General features: G+C 36.8%; 3 protein-coding genes across 4 annotated transcripts; 2 read left to right on the forward strand and 1 right to left on the reverse strand.

The window, feature by feature from the left end:
• Positions 1 to 3,670: 3,670 nt before the first annotated feature.
• LOC133817728 (uncharacterized) lies at positions 3,671 to 5,836 on the forward strand. Its single transcript, XM_062250315.1, has 5 exons — positions 3,671 to 3,964; positions 4,049 to 4,152; positions 4,242 to 4,413; positions 4,482 to 4,607; positions 4,689 to 5,836. Exons 1-5 carry the CDS (start codon positions 3,779 to 3,781, stop codon positions 5,343 to 5,345), a joined length of 1,245 nt encoding a protein of 414 aa, XP_062106299.1. The 5' UTR covers positions 3,671 to 3,778; the 3' UTR covers positions 5,346 to 5,836.
• A 1,104-nt stretch (positions 5,837 to 6,940) lies between these two features.
• On the forward strand, positions 6,941 to 9,225 carry LOC133817727 (vacuolar protein sorting-associated protein IST1-like). The gene is made up of 5 exons (XM_062250314.1): positions 6,941 to 7,269; positions 7,382 to 7,485; positions 7,596 to 7,773; positions 7,889 to 8,011; positions 8,102 to 9,225. Exons 1-5 carry the CDS (start codon positions 7,084 to 7,086, stop codon positions 8,837 to 8,839), a joined length of 1,329 nt encoding a protein of 442 aa, XP_062106298.1. The 5' UTR covers positions 6,941 to 7,083; the 3' UTR covers positions 8,840 to 9,225.
• Positions 9,226 to 9,509: 284 nt separating this feature from the next.
• Positions 9,510 to 10,718, reverse strand: LOC133817729 (small ribosomal subunit protein cS23-like). 2 transcript variants are annotated; one of them, XM_062250317.1, is made up of 2 exons: positions 10,382 to 10,718; positions 9,510 to 9,980 (listed from the first exon to the last, which is right to left on the reverse strand). In XM_062250317.1, exons 1-2 carry the CDS (start codon positions 10,655 to 10,657, stop codon positions 9,702 to 9,704), a joined length of 555 nt encoding a protein of 184 aa, XP_062106301.1. In that variant the 5' UTR covers positions 10,658 to 10,718; the 3' UTR covers positions 9,510 to 9,701. The 2 variants fall into 2 exon arrangements, with proteins under 2 accessions (XP_062106301.1, XP_062106300.1); XM_062250316.1 differs by having other exon boundaries at positions 9,510 to 9,983; positions 10,382 to 10,713.
• Between the last annotated feature and the right edge of the window lie 7,057 nt (positions 10,719 to 17,775).

The raw sequence follows: 17,775 nt of genomic DNA on the forward strand, positions 1-17,775 counted from the left end.
CATGAAGTTTAGAAAAAATATATATAAATTAAACATTTCTTACCTTTGGGCAATTAAATTCTCAAAGCATATATATTAATTCAAACGAAACAAAATACACATAAAAAATTATTACCTTTGGCAAATAATTTTAAACATGCATTATAATCAACACACTTCATGAGACGTTAATTAATATATATAATTACCTCATTTGGGTAAGTAATTGTACATATCAATTATCCAAGGAAAATATTTTCTATAAACTGTTGAAATTTGGCGATAAAACAATCATTGAAAAATAATATAATTGAATCACATGATAATAATTATAATATTTTCAACCAAATTCCCAAAAATTAAAAAAATATTGCTCATTAAATTTATGAATGATCAAAACAATGTATCCCACCATAACACATTGTTTAGTCATCAAATAATCAAGTTTGACACATTTAAACAACGAAGAATGTAGAATTTATTTATGAAAATTAAAACCTATTGTTGGAGTGGAGAGTATAGGAAAAACAAAGGTTATTCCAGAGAGTGAGTATGTTCAAATGAACGAACAAATACTCAAATAATTTTCTGTGATTCAAAATTGTGAAAAAAAACATGATAAATTATTTATTAATGGAATTAATCTTATTTCCGCTGTCATAAAACATTAATAAATAATGTAAGCCCAAATAAAAGTCTAACATTCTCCCACTTTTTTTTTTTTTTTTTTTGAAATCAACATTCTCCCACTTGGGCTACATTAATTTTTTAATACATATATATAAAATATGATGTAGCTCAAGTGGGAGAATGTTAGACTTTTATTTGGGCTTACATTATTTATTGGGAATTTTTCAAAAATATGGTTTTTTAGCCATCAATGTGCAAAAATATGAGAGTTAAACTTTCTTTAATTTGTATGGGAAAATTTAATTAACAGAAACTTAGTTTATGGGAAAACTAATCCCATATTGGAAATCAAAATTAATAAAAAAAAAATAAGCAAAATGAGGGGTATTATGGTAATTAACATAGCCAAAACTCCTTCAGCCAAGCCATATCTTCTCTTTCATTTTTCCCTAGCCGCCTCACCATCTCCATCATAGCCAAAACTCCTCCACTCGGCTGCCTCACCATCTCCACCATCATCTCCGGCCACCCACCCTCACCGCCTGCCAAGAACACCCCAGCTGCACCTCCGTGAAACCCAACCACTCCTCCACTCGGCTGCCTCACCATCTCCACCATCATCTCCGACCACCCACCCTCACCACCTGCCAAGAACACCCTAGCCGCACCTCCGTGAAACCCAGCCACCCTCACCACCTTAGGCGCGCACCTCCGTGAAACCCAGCAAAGAACACCCCCAGTCGCACCATCGACGAACACAACCTCAATTCGCACTTCTCTGTGCGATTCCATTCGCGAGCCCCCAAATCCAAACGACGGGGATAGGTTGAGGTGAGGGATGTGCTGGTGGTGGTCGAAGGCGAGGAAGAAGGGCGGCGCCTGGGGTGAGTGCGATTTGTGGTGCTCGGAGCTACGCAAAACGACGGGGATGGCTGGGCTTGCAACGGGGTTTTGCACGCAGGGGATGGGGGTTTCTGGTGGTGGTCGGAGGCAAGGGAGGAGGTTTGTTCATGGGCAGATCTGTTTTTTTTTTTTGTGTCTTCAGATCTGTGGTAACTGGTTACCTTCACGTTCTTTGTTTGTATATTTCAGGAGGTAACTGGTTACCTTCACATTCTGATGTGTGTATATTTATGGGTTCTATATGGTAACTAGTTACCTAGGTTACTAAATCATACTCACTCTTCTTCTTTTTTCCTTCAAATGTGATGTTCCTTTTCATTTCTAATATGAGTGACTTGTCACCCCTTTTATGGTAATTGGTTATCCCTCTTATAGCAGTAAGTTAATAATATCACTGTAACTGGTTACCTCTCCTGATACATGTTATTTAACATCCAAGACTATTTTTTACAAAAATGGGAAAAATCAAACAAGTAATTGGTTACCCCTCTAGATAAATGTTATTTAAGCTAGCTGTAGGATTTTTTTTTAAAAAAAACGTACAACCTAAAAAAAGGAAAAAAAATGTTTACAATAAATAAAAAAAATAATAAACACAATTCATATTACAAAAAAAAAAAATTGCAAAACAACCATGGAAAAATTTCATATAAAAATAGTTATATAAAATTAATATAAAAAAATCAAATAAGCTAAAAAACATAATCAAGTTACAAACATATCTTTCCAAATTAATAAAACTTGATTAAGAGTAAAAATATGGCATAAACAAACTTTTATACAAAAATATGGGAAACTAAACCCATAAAAGTGAAATTTAAAAAAAAAGCCATAGATTAACTTTTCTTGAAAAAAAAAGCCATATTTTTGCACAATCTATTAAAAATCCTCACTTATTTATTTTCATGTTTTATAAAATATGGGTTGATAAATAGTTCTTTGCTGATCTAGTCCATTTAATTTTAGTGATCTCTTGTTTATGGACTTAATATCTATAGTAGTCTAGTTGAGGCAGAAATGTGGACTTTCTAGTCAACTGAAGTCTTTGATGAGGAGGCCCAGTCCAACTAGGTTAATATAAGCTAAGTCTCATCTCTAACTCTATATATATATAAATAATCTCATCGCTATTCTGTAGCCTGCTTCAGAAATAGAGGTCCTAGGGAGGAAAGTTTAGTTGGTTAGTATTGCACTAACAATTCACGTTTTCTCCATGGCTGAATTGTTTATTATGTTATAAGTTGTATGGAAAATTATTAATAAGACGTTGTATGAATATCAAACAAAAAGTCATTTTCCACTAATTTGCTTTTCCATTACTCTAAACCAGAGAATCAATGCCATTCCCTTCCCAGCCTCGTACTCGTTTGGTATGCAGGAATCTGGATATGGGAATGAGAATCTGAACACTTTCCCATGTTTGGTACTGGGTTTGAGTTTTTCTAACTTGGGAATCTGTACTCCAGGGGTTTTAACTTTTCCTGATTCTAGGTTCAAGTGAAACTCATCTGACAAGTGATTTTCAGATACTCAAAAATGTGAAATACTTCAAAATTATTATTATTATTATTTAAAAAAAATCTTACACCAATAACTTTTTAGTTAATAACTTATTTTATTTTTGAAGCTTATAATATAAAAACAAATAGACATATATCAAACTATAAAATGATAAACAATATTTGTTTATTTAAAGAAATTGATTTGTAAAACCTTTATATCATTACTTTAGTTTAAAATAACAAATGAAATATTATTAAAAATAAAATAAGGGTATTTTTGTAATTTTAAAAATTATACTTGATTCTAGTATTTAATAGATGTATTTTTTTAATTTTGTTAAAAAATATTTCATGAGTAAAATTATTTATAAATTATTTTGATGAAATATATTATTATATTAATTTTATGAAACTATGAAAACTTAACATATTCTTATTATGCACAACTAAATGCAAAAAGTGATTTTATCAGGAATCATAGATAAGATTACAGTGCACAACTAAACACAATAATATAACTCCTCGTACCAATCGGCCCCTTCTTAAGAAAAAGAGAAGTACTATGAAAAAACACACATTATTTGGTTAAATGATTAAAATATATATTAACACTCTTAAACTTTCAAGTTTGTAATCCTTTGGTTATATAACTAGCTTTCATTTTGTCGGTGATATCTCTATATGCACACATCTATCTCTAAATAATATACTAATATTTAGAACACCAGCATTCAGAAAAGAAAAAAAATACAGAAAATCATAAGATGGGTAAAACAATGGATGCTCTGTTGGGAAAGAACTTCAAAACCTCGAAATTCAAAAACTTGGTGGAGCTTGTTTCGTCAAGAATTGCTGTTTTGGAGAAGCAACACCGTTTCAAGTGCATGCAAGCACAGTCTGACGTTGTTTCTCTCCTTAGACTTGGTCACCAAGAAAGCGCTTTTCTTCGGGTAATTTCTCATCATCATCATAATCAACTCTCTCTCTCTCTCTTCTTATCTATTCTCTCAACCAAGTTATGATTTTTTTTACAGGTGGAGCTTGTGATCACAGAGCAAGACATGATGGATGCATATTCCATGATTGAAAATTTCTGCCACCTTCTGGTGGAAAGAGTGGTGTTGATTGAGAATAACAGGTTTGTCTTTCCTTCTCTTCTAGTGAAAAAAACACCATCCTATATAAGAATGAACACTTTCGTTTTGAATTTTGTTATGATCTTCATAGAGAGGTTCCTCATGATCTAAAGGAAGCCATATCGAGCTTGATATTTGCAGCCTCAAAATGTGGAGAGGCTCAAGAGTTGGAAAAGATCAGTAGAATGTTCATCAAAAGATTTGGTAAGGAGTTTGCCCAAAATGCTGTTAATCTGTGCAATTACTGTGGAGTTTGTCCAAAGGTAGAGCTTGATTTATTTTCAATTCTGGATTTGATTTCAGTCAAACTAATCATCTGTGGTTTTTCAAGATTGTAAGCAAACTTTCAACTGAAAGACCGAGATTGGAGACCAAACTGATAATGTTAAAGGAAATTGCTTTTGCAAATGGAATTGATCTGCACATTGAGGGAGAAGAAACTATGGTCATTACTGAAGTATGAAATGAGTAATGTTAGCAAAATTACAGTTATGTCAAATCATTCCAATCTCTGACCCCCTTTTTGTTAATATTTTAGGGGATGAATTTAGACAGAAACGAGAAGGAACTTGAACCCCGTGAATCTGCTAACGATGGTAATGAGCAAAACCAAGGTGAAATTAACTCTGAAAAAGCTAAGCTTATAAAGAAATACAGAGATTTCAAGGCTTCTGACATCCATGAAGTACGACATGGGAATGATCATTTGTCTATTAATGAGAAAACACAAGGTGAAAACATCCCTGAAGATGTTATGCTCATGAAGAAATCCAGAGATCCCAAGGTTGCTGGCGATGATTGTTTGTCCATTAAAGAGCAAAAACAAGGTGACAGAGTTCATGATCAACAAGATCTGCAAAGGAGTAATTACACAGATTTCAAGGCTGCAGCTCAAGCGGCTTATAAGCTGGCTTCTCATGCAGCAGTAACTGCTAGAGCAGCTGTTGAACTGGCTCAGCCTTCCGACAAAGGTCCTGATGATCGTCCCAGAAAATCTATTGAAAGGAAAATCTTAACACAGTCTCATGAGTGTTCAAAGTCAGACCATTCAGTTCAAGGGAATGAGGTTTCAGAGAAGAAGTCCCATAACAATGAGTTAGAAACACAGAAAAACCATGTTAAAGTCATCTCTAGCTCCAGTTCAGAACGTGAAAAAATTGAAACAAATAGTAGAGGCCATCTTAAGGGAGACTGAAAAGCAAAGTACCAGACTACATATTAAAGAAAATTCATAAATATTATATCTTACAGCTCATTATTTCTTCCGAGTAATCGATCCAAAGAAGTTATAAGCCAAAGTTGTGAGAGAGGTCTAGTCGGAGTATTTCGGCTCTAAGATGTGGAAACTAAGGTTAAAAAAGATTTCGCTTGGGTGTATGTTGTGTAATGTGTTTTTGGCTGGTAAATCATTGGAATTTTTTTAGTTGGAAACAACAAGGGAAAGAAAGAAAACCCATTATGAGTAAGCTGTGTAATTATGTAAGATAATATGAATTGTTGTAAATGTAACTGCTGAGTGTGAAGGTAATGAAAAGAAGTTTCTATAATTGTGCATGGCATCTAAATTTCAAAGAACTCAGTACACCCTCCTCCCCCTTTTTTTTTTTTGAGTAAAATAAAAACCTCAGACTACATAACAAAGTAAATTAAGCTCAATAGATAGTTCCATTGGCAAAGCAAGACTAGTAAAAGAAACCTCCTCTCCAGCAGACATTGACATTTGCAGATACATAGTTTAATGCATGAGTAGATATAAACACGTAACACATACATATATCTTAAATATAATTTATATATACAAACGATGTTCTAGCTCCACATGTCTTTCATGGACATGCAAAAAAGAGTTGAAAAATAATGAAAATCCAACTAAATAATCAAAATTGAAGACTCCTCCACTTCCACGTTATCATGGAGACGAAAACTGATACCCTTTATAAGTAAGAAAAGTACATGATATTGAAATTTAATTCATTTTAATATAATTTGGACTTACGTTGTTAGGTGGGCTCAGAAAAATATATTACATACTAGGCTTTTACAAGGGAAAGTGTTTGTTTCTGTGTGGACGCTACAAGTCTACATTCCATTCAAGTTTATCGTCTTTGGTTTACCTTTTCAAACGAGACTTAACTACGTCCAAAGACTTATTCATACCACATGTCTTTGTTATAGGAGCATCTATTAGGCAAACACCACATGATTATTGGATAGTGGTATTATTAAATCAAAATATCAAAATATCTGAGATCATGGATTACACTAATAGTAATATGACACCATGGTGTTGGCGACCACTAATACCCATTAGTAATTCACTTGTTATAATCTTTTTCTTTACAATCTTAAAATTAAATTCCTCTATTATTTTGATTTGATTTATATTTAGTTGTTGGTCCCACTTTTCTTTTTCTGGGCCATATTATTTCCTTCTTTAGTGGGGAAAGGCATGATATTATTGTCCGTACTGATCTTTCTATCCTTGTAACGTATTGTACTTGACTATTGACCTTTGTCGAGTCGTCTCTTTTTTGCCTCGAGATTATAGTTGTTAGTTATACATAGTATGATGTAATAACAGTCATGGCAAAACTCAATAATCAACTTTCTAAGGCGTTTCTTCTTCCAGAAAGGTAAAAAAAAGCAGTCACAATCAAACTCTTCTATGTTTGGCACTTTCAAAGGGTAGAATTAGAAATATCACGAGTTAAAAGTCATCAGACTATGGTTATATAAAAGCCATATGGTTTATATATCTCTGGTAACTTCAAGAACGCGTGTGTTTTTCATTGTTGGTTTTTTTTTTTTTTTTTTGTGTGTGACAAATAAAAACCATCCTGGACACCAAGTTGGGCTGCTAATAATCCTTTATATAAGCAAGTTTTTAAGGGTAAAACTTCTGAAAAACTCTTAAACAAAGCTTGATAAGAAACATGGGTCGGAAATTGGATGCACTTCTGGGGAGAAACTTCAAGGTGTCAAAATTCAAAACCATTACAAAACTAGCTATTTCAAGGATTTCCATACTCTCGAACCAACACCAAACTAGGTTGTCACATGCTCGTTCTGATGTTAAGGAGCTACTTCAGCTTAATCACCAAGAACGAGCTCTCCTTCGTGTAAGTTTAATCCATCTTAGCTTTTCTTTTGTTCTCTCTATAATATTATGCCTCTTATGAAGTAGTACTTGTATACTGATCTTGATATGGATTTTCTTATGTATTATAATAGATTGAGCGTGTAACAATGGAGCAGAACATGTTGGACGCGCTTTCCATGGTAGAACTTTACTGCCATCTCCTCCTCGACAGAATCAAGCTCATGGGGAAAAGGAAGTAAGTTAATCATAGCTAATAAATAGTTTGTAATATACTGAAACAAAACTGGTTTATTTTTCTTATGTTGGTACTGAATTGAATACTGATATTTCTGAATAATTTTCAAGAGGAGAGCCATGTCCTGAAGAGCTTAAGGAGGCAGTATCAAGCTTGATCTATGCAGCTTCAAGATGCGGTGAATTCCCAGAGCTTCACAAGATCCGTGAAGCTTTGACCTCCAAATATGGCAAGGACTTTGCTGCTCGTGCAGTTGAACTACGCAACAACTGTGAAGTGAATCCCAAGGTAAGCAGTTCCATTCCATACATGTGATGATGATACTCTTTTTTTTCTTTTGCTTTCATATCTGCAATTCCCTTTTCTTTCTGATTATTATTCTTTTTTTTTTTGGGTGGTTTAGATGGTACAAAAGTTTTCAACTAGGAAGCCAAGTTTCGAAACCAGAATGAAAGTTTTGAAGGAGATTGCTTCTGAATGCGGTGTAACTCTTGATTTAGAAGACGATTCTGTGAATGATCATAAGGTAATGAGTTTTTTCCTTTTGCCACTTAACAAAGAAGAACCGGTGTTAAAATTTCACTAGATTCTGAATCTGCGTCAACTTTTATAACAGCGGGAGAAGCTGAATATGAAGGAGCAGGAGCAGGAGCAGGAGCTTACTAAAGCTTCTGCTAACTTGGATGACACTACCCAGAAATTACATGATACTGTTTTGAGTGAAGAGACCAAGCAAGCAGTGCACTTCTCTGAATCAATGAAAACTAGAAGAAAGTACAGAGACGTGGCAGATGCTGCCCAAGAAGCATTTCAATCAGCAGCTTATGCAGCCAACGCTGCAAGAGCTGCTGTTGAACTCTCCATGTCCTTATCAATAGATAAGGGTTTTGAGGATCGTCACGGTTCAGATAATCAAGGTGGGAATGCGTCAGATTTCGGTATTTCTTCTACAACCAAAGCTGATATGACCAACACTTATGCAGCCTCAGGAGAGTCTGAAGATTTAGATAACAGACAGAGTTCTGAAAAGATTGAAATTGTTGAAACCGTCGAGGAACTGGGCTCAGAATCAGAATCAGAATCTGAACCAGAATCAGAATCAGAAGGTGAAGACAATAGTAATCTGGGAGATGTAGCAGGGAAGGAAAAGAAACCAATAGAAAGAAAACCATCCTCTTCATATTCAGATACTGACAAAAGAGAGAGAGGAACGTGTCTCGACCAGCATGATTTGGATTCCTTTAGCGTACCCAAATCTCCAATGAACAAGCATTACAGAACGTTTAATGCAACTACAGATGACCATTTATCACACGAGGACAGTATTAAGCCTTCATCCAAATCTACACCGTGATTTACATATATTTCACGGGTTGGTTTCTTTGGTCTGAGTTTATAAGAATGAATAAGCTGGAAATTTATAAGTACAGCACTGAAAATCGAGCTAGAAAGACGGTGTACGCGAGGAGTACTTGGTGAGTTCATGGGGGAGAATGGTATAAATTTATTTAATTTTTTTGTACAAATAGTTCATGATGAGTGAGCTTTCAACGCACTGAGTTAGTTTTCGAATATAGAATTTTGAATAAGTATATTTTTGAGTGAATTGGTTTGTCTTGTAGAATTACGACTAGGAGGTTGTTATTGTGCTTTTTGGGATAGCCCTCTTGTATTGATGTGTTAATGTTGTCTATAATATATTCTACTTATCCATTTTAGATAAGTAATTAAAGCCCTTAATTGGAAGGCATTTGAATTAAAACCTTCAGCAGCTTGCAAGATATGAATCATGGGGCAATAATCTAAAATGAACCTAATTGAAACAAGCTTTTTTACTTGTTTACCAGAATAATTTAAGAGCAAATAGCAGAAGGAATACAGATGACACTCTGCTGAAACCCCATTTACAGATCAAGAATGAGTTATGAGAAAGTGAGAATAACACAGTCAAAACAACCATGTTTTGACTTCTATAGCAATCCTAGCTTTTGCCAAAACCAAAACATTAGAAAGAAGAGATGCAGTTACAGAGCAAAATGAATTCAGATGTCTTGATAACCACCACAGTTTGATACATACATGAATACAAATTTCATAATCAAGATCACCCACATCATCAAATAAGTAATACCAGAACCAAACAAAGCAAAACAGATTTGATTAGTTGTAGAAGCAAGAGCTAAAAAATAACAAAAAAAAAATTCTACATTATAAGCCTAAGACAGATTGCCCCCACTCTGCTGCCACAAGTTGATGATATCAGTAGCCTGATTGAGAAGAATGATCATCTGCTTTTGAGATATCCAAGGCTTACTCTCTAGTAGAACCTTGAGCTCCTCCCAAGCATCTTTTCTGGGCCAAAAGTAGTAAGGACTAAGAGGGATGGTGCCATGTCCAGGTATCGTTTGATCAAGCGCAATTCCAATATTTTTCTCCATCCAAATGAACTTCAATACAAGCCTTGGTTTCTCTAGTGGCTTCACTATCACTCCAAGCTTCTAACTCGTAAAACAAACAAATAATAGTTAAGCACAAAGAAAAATGTTTGCTTCCAACAAATTTTTGTGCTTTTTGTTCCAGAGACACTCTCAGATTAAAGGACAACCAATAGCACTTATTTTTTTTTTCTAGTGGTGCCAAATTGAGGGCATTTACCAAATATTAACATACATAAATATATGTTTAATCATAAAATGAAAGTCATTATTGTTTTGATTGTTTCGACATTTTTCTTTGGATTGTAAGGAAATTAACAAAATTTTCAACTACCCACTAAAATAAAATTCATACAAAACCTCTATTCTGTGTTTGTTTTCTCAGAGCCATGGATGCCAAATTTTAAGTAATAAATTCATGGACAAAGAAAAATATTAGAGAAAGACTGAAAAAGATGAACCTCTGCCTCCGGAGGAATTTCAGTTTTGGCGGATTCATCAACAGGGGCCTCTTCAAATACCGCAGGATCAGCAGCCACAGCCGAGGCTCTTAGCTCGAACTTTCGGGACGAGTAACCGAGCTTCAACTCGCGAAGGTTTAAGCTGGGGAAGAGGGTTCTGGGCTTGGCAGAGGTAGAGGTTGGAATGGACTTATAGTTATGAAAGTGGGTTTGGGGAGGCCAGGGCTTGAAAGTTGCATTTAAGTTTGCCTGGAACTGGACCGCCATGGCTGGCATATCCACCTTATCTATCTAACGCAGAGAAGAAGAAGAAGAAGAAAAAGGAAAGAGGAAGAGTGTACTACTATTTGAGTATATTTTGTTCAAGATAAGGAGTGTCGGGCAATCGAATCCCAATCGGGTTTGGCCCAATTAATTGTCTCGTTGGCCCAGCATATCATTATTGGGCAAAAAATAAATATGGAAGGTGTATAAAGTTAGAAAACCAATTACCATAAAAAGTTTCAAAAATTCATGCAAAAGTATTGTCTCTCACCGCTGAATGTCGTTCTTTTTCATCGTCTTCTTCTTCTGCAATGGTGGTTTGTCAGCCCCTCTCTTAGTCACGAGATAACATCGTCGTTTTTCTTCTTCTTCTTCCTCTACAATGGATAGATCTTGTTTTCTTTTCAGATTTGGTGTTTTGTTTGTTTGTTTTCTTTTTAGAACTAGTTAGCATTGTATTTTTCTTTTTCTTTCTTCTTTTTCTTTTTTCTTCTGCAATGGTCAGATTTGGTTTTGTTTTCAAACCTGGTGTTTTTTTTTTTGCTAGTCTCGCTAAGCAACCAATTACTATTACGATCTGGTTTTATTTTTAGATTTGTGTTTCTTTTAGACCTAGTTGTAACCAGTTACCATCACGATGAGTTTATGATTTTTTTTTTTATTCAAATCTTATTTTTATTTTTTAGACCTGACTAAGTAACCATTTACTTTCTTCGATTTTATTCCTTCTTCTTCTTCTTCAAGGTTGTTTTCAAATCTAGTTGTTTTTTTTTCCCAAATATGGCTAAGTAACCAGTTACCTTCTTCATGGTTGTTGTTAAATCTGATTTTGTATTTTTTCACAACTGATTTGTTTTTCAGATGTAGTTGTTTTTTAAAGAACAATTAAAGTAACAAGTTACCATTCAATTGTTTTTTTGATAAGGGTAACCATCTTCTTCTTCTACTTGTCAAATCTATTTTTATTTTTCAGATTTGATTTTTTTTTTCAGGTCTAGCTTAGTAACCAGTAGGGTGTTCATCAAACCGCCCACACTGCACCACAATTTGCGGTTTGGAACCTTTCGCGGTGCGGTTGCAGTTTGTATTTTTGGCAAACAGTGCGGTGCGGTTTGCAGTTTTGAATTTTATAAATGTGGTTCAAATCGCACCGCGCCACATCATTATATATATTAATTTTTTTATATATTTTTTTCAATTTTACTACATTTAAACTTAATGCACATATATTTATATAGTATAATATGTTGGGAATATATGGTTTTACACTTTGCAAATCAACAATGAATAATGAGAATAATGCAATATTCTAAACCCTAGATGTTAATCAAGATCCAAATTCAAAGTGTAAATGCAATTCTTGATAATCAAATAAACATGTTCATGATATGAATGTTAATCTTAAATATAAGAAACTAAATGATGATAAGATGAATTTAGAAACATTTAATCACCAATACTAACAATTAAAACACAATAGAGTAACACAAAAGTAAGTTAGGGTTAGATAGATACAACATTTGATTTAGAGCAACTTGATTCTTCAAACTTGGGGAACTTCTAAGGCTTATACACAATAATAATATTGTTGTCCAAAATATCTATTCCAAGACTTCCCAATTGCTTGAAGATTCAACTAAATAGAATGAGATTTGAGATTTAACAAACTTTAAAACTCATGCAAGTCAAGCAAAGCTTGATGAGTTTATTGGAAAAAACTTCGGTCTTTGAGAGCTAGAAAGAGTTGGAAAGTGTGATCAAAGACTTTACAACTCTAATAACTCATATTTATAGTGTAGGCATGGCATCATCATTATTCTAACAAATAGGATTAGAGCATTTAAAACACATCATTTTGAGCATTTTACGTAAACTGTATGGACACTAGTAACAACCCAGGCGACATATCGTTGATGCCTTTGATTTTACACTCTAAGACTTGTCTCAAAACACCTCCAAATGCTCCCAAACTTTTTGGGATTGTTTGGATACCTCATTTTATCACTTTAGACCTATAAAGTCACTTTTAGATGTCTTCTACACAATTTCATGTTTTCACTTCTCCTTAAGTGAAAATCGTTAAGCACCTCAACGTGTAAACATCTTACCTATTATATTTAACCAATCTCAACATAATATAGACAATATTTAGAAAAATTATTATGTTTTATAGGATGCTAACACATATTCTACTTTACACATAAATATATTCCTCCTTAATCAAAACTTTTACTTCTATATCACATTTTTTTCTTTGTTAGTTTTGTTGTATTTTTATTATTTTGCTAAAAGTTTATTAGTTTGTTGTATATTTATTATTTTTTAAACACTCTTTAATTATGAGCTTTATTATGAATATTTATTAATTATAATGTTTAATTGTTAAATTATTTGGCGATAGGTATATACCGCCTACACCGCACCACACAACACCACATTTTTGCGGTAAGGTTTATGCAGTGCAGTTTGTGGTTTGGAAAATTGCTCAAACCACATATGCAGTGCGGTCTAATGAATTAGCTGTTGATGCGGTTTTTCACCAACAGTGTATTACGTAAATTAGCTGAAATAAACTAGTGGTTAAGGATAAACCGTAGTAAGAATCATGACTCTTAAGGATGCTTAGAATGAAATAATAAGAACACTCATTCCTTTTTACGTGGTTCGGAGGCTAAAATCCCCCTAGTCCACGAGTCGATATTATTGCTGTATATCTCTCTATATTTTGACAGAGTACTTGCATTACACAGAAAAAACTCAACCCCTTTTCTATCCAAGATCTTGGTATTTATAGAAGAACCATCCCAGGATAGGTGTTGGGGTCATCATGTGAATATACATCATTTTTTGTGACTTGTCTTCTACAAATGATGAATATTACAATATATTAAGGTAAGGTCTAATCATTAGGTAAAAATGATCATGGGTCTCCTGGCATAATCAGACATGTGATGTCTGATCACGCACGTTTATATTACGTATCCGAGAATTCAGGGATAAACGGACGTGCGATGTCTGATCACGCATGTTTATATATAACGTATCCAGCTTAATAAACTTTTGGGCATGGTTGGTGGTCAGAGTACTCCGGCCTGAATATAACGCTAGCATGTGCCCAGGATGCTGTAATTTATAGGGCTAATCATTGGGCGGGTTGGTCGGGTTACAAGGCATTTTTACCCGTCCAATGTCATAATCGGATTAGAAAAAGTGACTCGTAACTTGCCCAATTAAGAAATTTTTTTTTAACCAGTCCAATAATTTGGGCGGGTTGGTCGGGTTAACCCGCCCAAACCAAAATGGTATTTTTTTTTGGGCGGGTTGGTCGGGTCAACCCGCCCAAGCAAAGGTGGTTTTTTTTTTTTTTTTTTTTTTTACATTTTTGTAATTTTTTTCTTTTAAATACTAGTACTAATAGTGTGAAGTTTATATTTTTAAGCTTAAAACAATATTTTAAATTTATAGTAAAAAAATTAAAACAAAACTTAATTAATTTATATATTTATTTGAATGTATTAAAAATAATAAATTAATAATAAATTCTTAATTGGGCGGATCGGGTTATATTGGGCGGGTTGATAATTATTTTCAACCCGCCCAATGTCACAATTGGGCAGTTTAAATTTTAGTCGGTTTATTCGGGTTGCGTTTTTTGGCGGTTTTTTTGGGTTGGTTTGGGCGGATTATTCAGGTTGGGTGGGTTGTAAAAATTTCTGCACAACCCTAGTAATTTATATCCATCTCCAGCTCGTATTTTAATGCTTCGTATTCCTCAGCTCGTGTTATTACCTGGGGATCGCATTGCCTCCGCAGAGGAGATATCAACTTGTGGGTCCCTTAATATTGTTCTTAGTTAGCCAGCTGTACTCGAGCTGCATAAAAGAATCGGGCTGAATATCAGGGGGTACATTTGCCCCCCAAGTCCCTGCCCGTGTCTTATGACGTCATTCTCTGATTGACACGGTGGGGACTTTTAAATTTCTGTTGCGATTATCCATGTCTGTTCATTACTTGAGTACTGGACACGTGGAATGCCGCGATTGGCGTCTATTCGGGTTTCAAGGATTGCATTAAATGGCCTGGCCACCTTTTTTGCCGCCATTTAACCTTACAAAACACGACCCTCGCATCTCGCATTAGCTTGATCGGACGGTCCGTGTTTCTTTATGCTTATTACGTATAAATAGGGCTGGCAATGTTCAGTGTTCCTCCCCTCTCATTTGAAACTTTTCCCAGTTTTCTCTCTTTTGAACTTCGAAAACCCTTCTTCTTTTTCTCATAAAATCCCCAAAAATCTGCCACCGAAACCTTCAGAAACCCAACCACCAAGGATTTTTTCACAAACTCTCCTTCTACGTTGCTCATTCCTTCCGTCGACGAACACACTGTAAGTTTTCTATTCTACTGGAATTTTTATTTTACTGGTTTTTGTGTGTTTCTTCTTTCTTTATAATGCTAATCTACACTTCACCATTACTAGCATTAGGTTGTTCCCACACATTTTTGGTACACATGTTTCAGTTTAGGTTTATTGAGCAGGTCCTAAAATATATCTAGGATGGTGATGTTCATAAACTAGGTAAATCTTCGGGTGATTCCTGGGTAATTTTTAGAAAATATCCATTAGGTATGTAGAAGATGAAAGGTTTTTAGGGTTCGACATTAGGTTGCTTAGGGGCTACGCTTCTTGGGCGGTTTTGCTCTAAACTGTTCCCCAAGGAGGGTGGTGGCCTGGCTCTCTGACACACAGATCCCTAAATATCAAGGGTCTGTTGGGAAACCTACGCGCGTAGCATAGGTAGCGCGTGGCATTACATCACGGGCTGATATTGCATCAGCTTGTGTGTTAGAACCCCCAGCCTTTGATATTTCTTGCCTGTACAAAAAATTCTACGTCACCCACTAAAAATTTCTTCATTCTAATTCGATAGGCGAGATGATGGCACCCAATAAAGGCGCGTCCAAAAAGAACGTAGCTGGCTCGTCATCCCAGCAAACTCACAAGGGAAAGGAGGTCGTCCCTGATTCCCTCATTCCTAAATTCAGCCCTGTGGTGAAGGAGGTCTCGGTCGCTCCTGACGCATTTTTCGAGGCCGAAAGGATTGTCTCCAAAATAACGACCCAAGGAAGGGTCAACAAGATTATGATGTCCCACAACATTGAGGTTGGAACGGGCGCTCTCATCGCCCGTCCTCCCTTTGAGGGGGAGCGGAGCTGTGCACCACTCCAAGACGATTTCGCGGGCTGGAGTGATGAACATTTAAAGGCCGGGGCCTTCCTCCCCCTTGACCAATACTTTGTTGACTTCCTCAACTATGTGAAGTTGGCACCATTCCAACTCCCCCCCAACTTGTATCGGCTGTTGGTGGGGTTGAAGTACCTTTTTCTGAAGCATGAGTGGGAGGTCCCCACTCCAGCAGACATTCTACACTTCTTCTGCCTCAAAGCCATCCCAGATCAATGGGGACGAGGCGACGGGTTCTATTACTTGACCTAGTTCCCGAACTCGCCCGCAGTTATCGAGCTGCCCAATCATCCCAATGACTTCAAAGATCAGTTCTTTATGTCGAATGGGTTTCGCAACTGCGAACATCGATACTTCAACCGCCCTCGTAAGTCTTCTTTCTTTTCTTAGCTCATAAAAAAAAAAGTTCTTTTAACACTTAGTTTTCTTGCGTGTATATTGATCGGAGCGTCTTCGTGCAGCTATTTTTGCGAAGACGGTCAAATCAGTGATCCTTGGGGGTCAATATGATACTTTGGCGGGGCTCCTGCCCAGTGAGAAGGACTACCGCTAGCTCGTGTCTGATGACATGATGCTGGCGTGTAAGCTACTCAAACCCTGGCCTTGAGAAGAAAGCGGGCCAACGTTCTTATAATTCGCGAGCTCCCGCCCGTCCCTGAAAGGAACGCTGAGGCCACCGACGGCGAGGAGCCAGAAGAGGAAGAGGTACCCCTCGTGCGAAAGAGGCGAGTTCCCAAGACCGCCCAGGACCCCATTGTTGAGCGAGCTTTGTTGGGGGCAGCAGCCAGCCCCTTTGGCCAAGGTAACCCATATCCCTTTAGGGATTTAGATAGGGCTGTTGCAGACCTTAGGCTAGTTAGGTTTAACCCAAACCAGCTCATACATCGTCACCCTAACGACCTCGACCGTAACATAACCTTGCTCCTGTGTGTGGACCATTTAGTGATGTGTCATGACACGGGCCATCCTAGGGGGACCATAGTAGTAGACAACACCCTGTCCTTTAGGTCAGCCTTCTTCGAAGAGTATGGAACCAACCTTAGGTCGTGGCCTTCCCTTCTCCAAGGTGTTGTTGCTCCTGGACTTAGTATATATGTAAAGGAGTCCAGTCCTGAGGTAGAACCTAACGCGGAACCTCCCTTAATCCAAGAAGTTGTTGACTTAGGCTCTTCTTCCCCTATAGCAGTTCCGAGGCCGGAGGTCGTGGAAATAGACTCCTCATCTAGCTCGGAGGGTAGGAATTTTTGTTACCTTGTATATATTCTTTGTAAACTGATGAATGTATATGCATACTTACGCATTTCCCATTCTTTCTCAGGTGAGGAGATGGCACAGCGAGGGGAACCTGACATTCGCTTGATGTTCCAGGAAGGGAGATCCAGCGAGGGTCCCCTTGTGAAGAAACTCCGGCCCACATCAAAGAAGATGCCTCCCTCGGCCGCAACTGCTTCCAAATCCCCGGTTAAGGGGAAAGGCTCGAGCTCGGGAGCTCCGCCCGTTGCAGCCCAGGAGAAGAGGGGTCCGGCTGCACTCCCTCCTCAATTTCCCCCGGCCCCTGCTCGGGACCAGGTAGCACCAGCTAGTCCCCCAGCTCTGATCGTCCCCGCCGCCATTGTTCGCATCCCTGTTAACACCTAGGATTTGGAACTAATTCCAGACACTTTTCGGGGGACTGTCTACGAGACGGTGAACCACGCGGTGGAGCACTTTTACAAGGCCAAGCCCACAGACCTGAGGGCGATCGAGGAGAGGAGCCTGGAGAATGTTATGGAATCAACTCTGGGAATGAACCTCACAGTAAGAATTTTCCTTGACCTGACCTTCTTTTTTATTTTTCCTTGGCATGTGCCTAACTATTTCCTTGCTTTTTGTAGGCGGTCTTGGC

Source organism: Humulus lupulus, chromosome 2, assembly GCF_963169125.1.
Source record: "Humulus lupulus chromosome 2, drHumLupu1.1, whole genome shotgun sequence".
NCBI lineage: Eukaryota > Viridiplantae > Streptophyta > Magnoliopsida > Rosales > Cannabaceae > Humulus > Humulus lupulus.

Coding starts and splice junctions, on each gene's coding strand:
- LOC133817728 (XM_062250315.1), top strand. CDS start 3,779: ATGGGTAAAACAATGGATGCTCTGTTGGGAAAGAACTTCAAAACCTCG. Junction 3,965..4,048: donor AAGAAAGCGCTTTTCTTCGG/GTAATTTCTCAT, acceptor TTTTTTTTACAG/GTGGAGCTTGTGATCACAGA. Junction 4,414..4,481: donor ACTGTGGAGTTTGTCCAAAG/GTAGAGCTTGAT, acceptor TGGTTTTTCAAG/ATTGTAAGCAAACTTTCAAC.
- LOC133817729 (XM_062250316.1), bottom strand. CDS start 10,657: ATGCCAGCCATGGCGGTCCAGTTCCAGGCAAACTTAAATGCAACTTTC. Junction 9,984..10,381: donor AAATTCCTCCGGAGGCAGAG/GTTCATCTTTTT, acceptor TTTACGAGTTAG/AAGCTTGGAGTGATAGTGAA.
- LOC133817727 (XM_062250314.1), top strand. CDS start 7,084: ATGGGTCGGAAATTGGATGCACTTCTGGGGAGAAACTTCAAGGTGTCA. Junction 7,486..7,595: donor AAGCTCATGGGGAAAAGGAA/GTAAGTTAATCA, acceptor ATAATTTTCAAG/AGGAGAGCCATGTCCTGAAG. Junction 7,774..7,888: donor ACTGTGAAGTGAATCCCAAG/GTAAGCAGTTCC, acceptor TGGGTGGTTTAG/ATGGTACAAAAGTTTTCAAC.